General features: G+C 67.2%; 1 protein-coding gene across 1 annotated transcript; it reads left to right on the forward strand.

Moving 5' to 3' along the window:
* The first annotated feature begins 357 nt into the window (after positions 1-357).
* On the forward strand, positions 358-7,105 carry LRPAP1 (LDL receptor related protein associated protein 1). Its single transcript, XM_059676629.1, has 8 exons — positions 358-609; positions 3,180-3,324; positions 4,479-4,603; positions 4,727-4,847; positions 5,289-5,447; positions 5,919-6,001; positions 6,457-6,633; positions 6,903-7,105. Exons 1-8 carry the CDS (start codon positions 394-396, stop codon positions 6,963-6,965), a joined length of 1,089 nt encoding a protein of 362 aa, XP_059532612.1. The 5' UTR covers positions 358-393; the 3' UTR covers positions 6,966-7,105.
* Positions 7,106-7,657: the final 552 nt, after the last annotated feature.

A 7,657-nucleotide genomic window follows, 5' to 3' on the forward strand; every position in this document is an offset into this window, starting at 1 on the left:
CAGCGACAGGAAGACACGGTCCAGTTTCTACGGAGCAGAGAGGAAAGGGCCTGCGGTCATCCGGTTCCCGGGGTCTGGGTGGCCGGGTCCTCTCTCTACCAATCCCCGCCTCTCGCCGCCCTGTCCCCCTGCCAGCCCGCAATCTCAGTTAAGGAAGCCCTAGCATTCTGCAGTGATCGGAGCGCCCCGCATCACGAGGCCGCGGCGTGGTTGCCTGGGAAACGCTCACGTGCCGCCGCAGGGATTCCTGGGTCTTGTAGTTCGCCGACGGCCTCGCCTGGGCTGGCCGCGCGGGAAGGACTACAACTCCCAGGAGGCAGCGCGTCGGGCCGGGGCGGGGCCTGGCGGGACCGCTAGTTAGAGGCACTGGGTCTCCGCGGCCAGAGGAGGAAGATGGCGTCGCGGAGGGACCGACCCGGGCCGCGCGGGCTCTTGGCGCCGCCGCTGCTGCTGCTGCTGCTGCCGCCGCTGCTCGCGCCCTGGCCGGCGGCGGGCCACGGCGGCAAGTACTCGCGGGAGAAGAACGAGCCCGAGCGGCCCCCGCAGCGCGAGCCCGCGGCGGAGTTCCGCATGGAGAAGCTGAACCAGCTGTGGGACAAGGCCCAGCGGGTGAGCGGCGGGCCTCCCCGGGTCCGCGGCCGGCGGGGCGCACCTGCCTGGCGGGGTGCGGGCCTCCGGCGCTGCGGGTGTTGCTTCATCCCGTCCAGCGTTCGACGCTCTCCAGTTCCTCTCTGGTACCGTGCGCGGGGGCGGGGGGGAGGGCGCGGGGGGCCTCGGGGTGTTGCAAGCCCCGTGGGCCGTGGGCGGGGCGGCCTGGGCGCCGGGGTGTGGGTGGGGCCGAGGGCAGCCTCCCGGCGGCGCACTCCAGGGGTTGCCCTCCGGACTCGGGCCGCCGTGCGCCCTGGTGCTGCAGAGCGAGCGCTCGGGGACCGGGTCGGGGAGCCCCGTGTCTTGCCCGGGGTGCTGTCCTCACTCGGTGGTGAAAGCTGGCGAAGCGCTTGGCCTCCGGGCGCCGGGGAGATCGTGTGACGCCCCCGCGTCCCGTGCGCCGCGCCCCTGTGGCCTCTCCCTTCCCCGGGGCGCCCCCTCCCTCTGCTCCCGGAGGGGCTCTGGAAGGGTCCCCGTGGGGGGGAGGGGGGGGCTCACCTGCCGACCAGGAGGTGGGCGGGCCTGGCCTGTCCCGGGGCCCCTTCCCTGAGCCACCGTGGAGAAAGGGGGGTTGCTGGAGGCCTCCAGGGGCCCTGCGGTCCCCACCCGGGGCCAGCGCAGCGCGGCCTCACGCCGCCGCCTCCCTGAGCTCCGCTCTGCCCACCATCGCGGCCAGAGGCCCTGGCTGCGGGGGACAGTCGGTGAGTGACAGACACGGTGAGGGATTGGTTGCCTCCTTGGTGCGCCCCAACCGGCGCCGGAGGAGCCCGCACCAAATGGACCCCGCACCTTTTGTCCGGGCCAGACCAGCTCGGGCCCAGCAGTGTCTTTTAATCTCCTGAGATGGACTGACAGGCAGAAAGCGCATTTAGCGTGCACATCGGTTGAGTCGGATACGGGGGTTCCCTGTGGGACCATCACCATCTACCAGCAGTTCTCAACCTGTGGGTCGCGACCCCTTTGGCGGTCGAACGGCCCTTTCACAGGGGTCGCCTAAGACCATCCTGCATATCAGATATTTACATGACGATTCATCACAGTAGCAACATGACAGTGATGAAGTAGCAACGAAAATAATTTTATGGTTGGGTCACAACATGAGGAACTGTATTTAAAGGGCCAGAAGGTTGAGAACCACTGATAACCCCAAGCATCCCACTGGTGTCTGCGGGGCTGGGGACGAGGAAGCCCTGCTTGGTCCAGGGGCTCTGCCCGCAGCTCTTCCTGGTCACCCCCCTGCCCCTGCACGTGGGGGAGCCCCTGCCCCTGCTCGCAGCAGAGGGGCCCTGGCTCGTTCCGGCTGCAGAGGGTGGGGTCCCTCTAAGAAGGGTCTGGTTTGTTTGTTGCTGCTTTTTAAATATATTTTTACTCATTTCAGAGAGGAAGGGAGAGGGAGGGAGAAACATCAACAATGAGAGAGCATCATGGATCGACTGCCTCCTGCACGCCTCCTACTGGGGATGGAGCCCACAACCCGGGCACGTGCCCTGACCTAGAATCGAAACCTGACCTCCTGGTTCAGAGGTCAGCGCTTAACCACGGAGCCACGGGCCGGGCAAGAAGTGTTTGGCTTGTTTAGAGCTCACAGTGCACTTAGCAGCAGAGGCAGAGTCCTGGGGTCAGCGAGCGACGCAGGCCATGTGAGCGGCGTGTTTGAAAGGGCCTGCAGGCGGCTGTTCTCTGCCTTCACTTTCCCCGGGACAACAGCTCAAGTCTGCTCCCAGCAACGAGGGCCCAGGTGCCCAGCTGTGCCCTCCTGGCGCTGAGGTTCTTCCTGTGGAGCCCGCCCCACGGCTTCTGCCCTGGCCTCACACTTTCTCCAAGGCTCTGGCATGGGGTGGCCTTCCCTCCCAAGCGGGCGCCCACACCCCAGCCCCGGCTCTGTCACTGGGGGTCATTAGCGAGTCCCTCGCGGTGGCGTCTGCCCGGCATGTGACGGATGGTTAAAGCTGCCGGTTGAATGGAACCGGGGAGAACTGTCCCGTCACTTCATCTGGCAGAGGTGTGGCTGGCCCAAAACTTGGGGGCGCCCCACAGGCCAGCAGGGGAGCAGGATCTCGGCAACTAGGGGTCCCCATCAGCGCTCAGTCAGCCACTCAGGCGGCCGGTGGGCCCGAGAGCTGTGGGGGCGCTTTTCCTCACGGTTTTCCGTAAACTCGGTCTCCTGTCCTCTGACAGGTGCAGCTTGGTGATGCAAGGCCTGGTTTCTCCACCCGGCCCTGCACCCCTGCCCTGCACCCCCCCCGCCCCCTTACCCAGGTCGGGGGGGGGGGTGCCTCCTGTGCCCGCAGGCTCAGGCCCCTGGTGGCAGGTGGCTCCCTGGGACCTGGGGTGGCGGCCATGCCGAGCTGCAGAGGTCAGGCGAGGCCGGTAGTCTCGCACCACAGGGCCCGGGGCCCTTCGAAGCCCTGCAGGGGCGGGGGCGGGGTTTGAGGGCTGGGACCGGACTCTGGCGTCTCTGGGTCACCCCTTCTCCGGGGCGTGTCGTCGGGCGCGTGCAGCGGTGTCAGGCGTCCCCTGTCCCGCCGCAGCTGCAGCTCTCCCCCGTGGACCTGTCCGAGCTCCACGCCGACCTGAAGATCCAGGAGAGGGACGAGTTCGCCTGGAAGAAGCTGAAGGCCGAAGGCTTGGATGAGGACGGGGAGACGGAGGCGAAGCTCATACGCAACCTCAACGGTACGGCCCGTCCCCCTCACGCAGGGCTGCGCTCCCCACTCGGCCTGTGGGGACGGCGGGCTGCGGGCTGCAGGCGGGGCCGGCAGCTTTTCCACTTCCCAGGTGTTAGTTGCAGGCGGTGACACACAGGTCTCGCTGACGCGGCCTGAGGAGCTGACCCGCCAGCCAGGGTGGCTCTGGTGGCTCGGTGGGGGGCCTTCTGCAGCTTAGGGGGAGGGCTGGACGGGGGCTGACGTCAGGAAACCCCTCCCCCCAGCTCACATCACCCTGAGAATGCACTTCCCCCTCGAGCCCCAGGGCCTGGCTTCCAGGTGGAGGGAGTTCTGAGGCACAGGCCGAGCAGACGGACAGGGAGGCCAAGCCTCCCTGAGCCCAGAGCGGGCGGGCACAGCTCGGTGCCCAGCACAGGGCGCTCACGGGAACTGGTTGTGTCCACAGGAGGGGCTGGGTCGGTGGAGAGACCGAAAGGGTGAGGGGAGCCCGTGCCAGTTCCTAAAGAAGATGGATGGGGGTGGGGGAAGGGCTGAAGGGCAGGGAGGGACAGACCAGCAGGGGCCTGTCCCAAAGCCCCCAGCGGCTGGAAGTCGCAGTCCCTTGCCCCACGTGGTGCTGGGAACCAGGCTGCTGAGAGGGGGGGCCGCTGTGTCCTGAGGGTCTGAGAAGCAGCCAGGCCAGTGGGTGAGAAGCGGCCAGGCCAGTGCAGCCAGGCGAGGGACGTAGCGGCTGGTGGCCCGGCTGCCCTCCAGCTTCTGTGCTGCTGTTGGAAGTTGCTGACACGGAATTTTCTCCTGTGGAACCTCTCCCTCCAAACAGGAGGGTCCTGGTTAGGGATCCCCTCCAGCCGCCCCCTGCGTTGGGCACATCTCTCCCCGGAAACGGGCTGCAGGTGCTGGCTGGGAAGCTGGTCTGTGACAGCGACCACACTGGTAACGGCCCTTTGTCCCGCGGGACCTGCTCGCTGTGGGAGCTACGAGGCGGCCGGCGCTGGCGGGAGGGTCGGGTTTGTCCTCGTTCTGCCGGGCCCCGGTGGTCGCCGGACACCTGGGTGGTGGAGGAACCCGCGAAGGGGGAGGCAGGCTGCAGCTGGCGGGCGAGCCACTGACCGGCCCCTCGGACCCAGGGCCGGCCGTGACTGGCGCCCACTTCCCTCCTAGTCATCCTGGCCAAGTACCGGCTGGACGGGAGGAAGGACGCCCGGGCGCCCAGCAGCAACTCCCTCACCGAGGGCCCCGAGCAGGACAGCCTGGAGGACCCCCGGCTGGAGAAGCTGTGGCACAAGGTACCCAGGCGCGGCCTCGCGTCGGGAACGGGGGCTGCAGGGCGCTCCTCTGCCCGCGTCCTGCTATTGGTCTGTGGGGGGCTCTCCCTGGGTGGGGGCGCCCGTTCACTCAGGCTCTCCCAGGCGAAGACCTCCGGGAAGTTCTCCAGGGACGAGCTGGACAAGCTGTGGCGGGAGTTGCAGCACCACCGGGAGAAGGTGCGAGAGTACAACGTCCTGCTGGAGGCGCTGAGCAGGACCGAAGGTGTGTCCGGCCCCCACCCCTGCTCCCAGTGACGCCCCGCCCCAGGCGCCCTGCTCCCTGCGGGAGGGCCCGTGCTGGCTGCCCCTGTCGGTGCCTTTGGCAGGTGCGGGGACGGGTCAGGTGGAGCACTTGGTGACCTGGTCTCCGCCAGCCTCTCGCACAAACGCATCGTTTTGGCTGCTGTGACCTCTGGTGGCATCGCTGTGGGGTCGGTGGCTCCCCCCTCAGAAAGCCGGGGCCCTGGCAGTTGTGGGGGGGCCTCGGGCTCCTGAGCTGACAGCCCTGCGAAGGGCCGACTTGGAAGGCGGTCTCACATCTGCACGTTCCAAAGGAAGGGATGAGGGCTTAGGGACCGAGAGCTGTGGCCTCCCCGTGATGCGGGCGGCTCGTGGCTGGTGCCCCCAGGCCCCGGGCCTCACCAGGCACCGCTTTGTCTCCCAGAAATTCAGGAGAACGCCATCAACCCCTCGGACATGCGCCGCGCGCAGGAGGAGGTGCTGCACAGCCGGCACGCCGAGCTCAAGGACCGGCTGCGGCGCATCAGCCAGGGCTACGACCGGCTGCGGAAAGTCAGCCACCAGGGCTACGGTGCCGAGGCCGGTGAGCTCGGGCGGGGGCGGGGGGGGGGGGGATGCCGGTGAGCTGGGGCGGGGCGGGGCCCATGGCGGGCACTCCTTCCGCACGTGCACCTGGGCTCCTCTGTCCCTTTTCTCTGAAAGTTACACACCATCCCCTTCACATTCATGGTCCCTTGGCCCGTGTAGCAGTCAGGACAGCTGGTCACGCTGCAGTAACAAACAGCTCCACACGCAGTGGCTCATTTATACCAGCACTTCCTTCTCGAGTCCACTGCTCACACCAGGACCCTCTGCGGGGCCCGACAGGAAGCCGGCCTCACCCAGCGGGTCCTGTAAGCTGCGGGCTGAGCAGGTGCGGGAAGGATGCCTGACGGATGCTGCACACGCAGGGGCACACTCTGCTCACGGGCACCTGTGCATCATACACGTGCCCACACCTGCACGCTCACACCCTGTGCCGTGCGGGTCTCTGAGGTGACCCCGCTCTCCACAGAGTTCGAGGAGCCGCGAGTGATCGACCTGTGGGACCTGGCCCAGTCGGCCAACTTCTCTGAGAAGGAGCTGGAGGCCTTTCGGGTGAGCAGGGAACTGCTGCCTGTCCTGCCGTCTCCCTGGTGGCTGGGAAGGGGCTGCGGCTTCTGCTCCTGCCCGCTCCCCCTCGGCCCCCCTCGCCCCCTCCGCCTCCAGTGAGGCCGCCTCCCCGTGTGCGGCTGGGGCAAGGGGGGGAGGGGGTGGGGAGGGGTGCTGTGGCCGCTGGGAGGGGGGGAAGTCAGCGGCTGGAACGTTCTAGACCAGTGATGGCGAACCTTTTGAGCTCGGCGTGTCAGCATTTTGAAAAACCCTAACTTAACTTTGGTGCCGGCTCACATATAGACATTTTTTGATATTTGCAGCCATAGTAAAACAAAGACTTATATTTTTGATATTTATTTTATATATTTAAATGCCATTTAACAAAGAAAAATCAACCAAAAAAATGAGTTTGCGTGTCAGAGGTGACACGCGTGTCAGGGTCGCCATCCCTGTCCCAGGAGGAGCTGAGGCACTTTGAAGTGAAGATTGAGAAGCACAACCACTACCAGAAGCAGCTGGAAATTTCGCATCAGAAACTGCGGCACGTGGAGCGGTTTGGCGACCAGGAGCACCTCAGCCGGAACAAGGAGCGCTACGCGCTGCTGGAGGAGAAGACCAAGGAACTGGGCTACAAGGCGGGTGCCCGCCCGCGCCGGCTTCCGCTGCGGGAGGGGTTCGTGGGGCCCCAGACACGCCGCCTGGCTCCCGTGGGGGACGGCGCTGCCCGCAGGGGCGGGCTGGGGGCAGGGCTGCCCAGCTCCCCGCCCGCTCCAGGCCTGCGAGGCCGGGACCTGGCCGGGGCTGTGGTGGGGCGGGCTGGGGGCGGCCCTGATGGCTTGTCTGGCACCTCTGGGTGGGGAACCCTGGCCTGTCACCGCCCGGCTCACCTGCCCGCTCCCTGTAGGTGAAGAAGCACCTGCAGGACCTGTCGGGCCGCATCTCCCGAGCGCGCCACAACGAGCTCTGAGGACGGCCTGGCGTGGCCGCGCTCGGGGTGGCGTCTGCGTGAGCCGGACCTGGGACCGGGGACAGCGTGGCCGTGACCAGCAGGCGGCGGCCTCAGAGCCCCCAGAGCCGCTGCCCCGCGCCGAGCACTGGTTTGCCTGCTGGCTGAGAGGCCTTCGCCTACAGCGTCACAGCCGTGGGACCCCCAAACCTGCCCCGGAACCCCTAAACCTGCCCTGGAACCCCCAAACCTGCCCCGGGACCCCTAAACCTGCCGCGGGACCCCCAAACCTGCCGCGGGAACCCCCAAACCTGCCGCAGGAAACCCCCAAACCTGCCGCGGGAACCCCTAAGCCTGCCGTGGGAACCCCTAAGCCTGCCGTGGGAAACCCCCAAACCTGCCGCAGGAGCCCCTGATCAGAGCCCCGTGCGATGACTGTTTAATTCGTCCGTGGCTGTCGCTCGCTGTCCCTGTTGCTCTCGCTGTGTCCTTGCCGCTCGGCCTCAGCCCACGGTGGCTCCAGGCACTACCAGGCGGAAGGTCCTTCCGTCCCCACACCCCGCGCCGTCTTCCCTGATGCATCAGAGGAAGGGCAGCTGGGGACGATTCTCGCCCTGCGGGCACCCCGCGGGGAAGAGCCTCCAGGTGGTCTAAGGGGCACCTTCCCAGGTTGGCCCCTGGAAGAGGCTCGGCCGTTGGGCACTCGCCCCTTG

The sequence above is a fragment of the Myotis daubentonii genome, chromosome 1 (assembly GCF_963259705.1).
Source record: "Myotis daubentonii chromosome 1, mMyoDau2.1, whole genome shotgun sequence".
NCBI classification, from domain to species: Eukaryota; Metazoa; Chordata; class Mammalia; order Chiroptera; family Vespertilionidae; genus Myotis; species Myotis daubentonii.

Coding starts and splice junctions, on each gene's coding strand:
- LRPAP1 (XM_059676629.1), top strand. CDS start 394: ATGGCGTCGCGGAGGGACCGACCCGGGCCGCGCGGGCTCTTGGCGCCG. Junction 4,848..5,288: donor GGCGCTGAGCAGGACCGAAG/GTGTGTCCGGCC, acceptor TTTGTCTCCCAG/AAATTCAGGAGAACGCCATC. Junction 6,002..6,456: donor AGGAGCTGGAGGCCTTTCGG/GTGAGCAGGGAA, acceptor TCCCTGTCCCAG/GAGGAGCTGAGGCACTTTGA.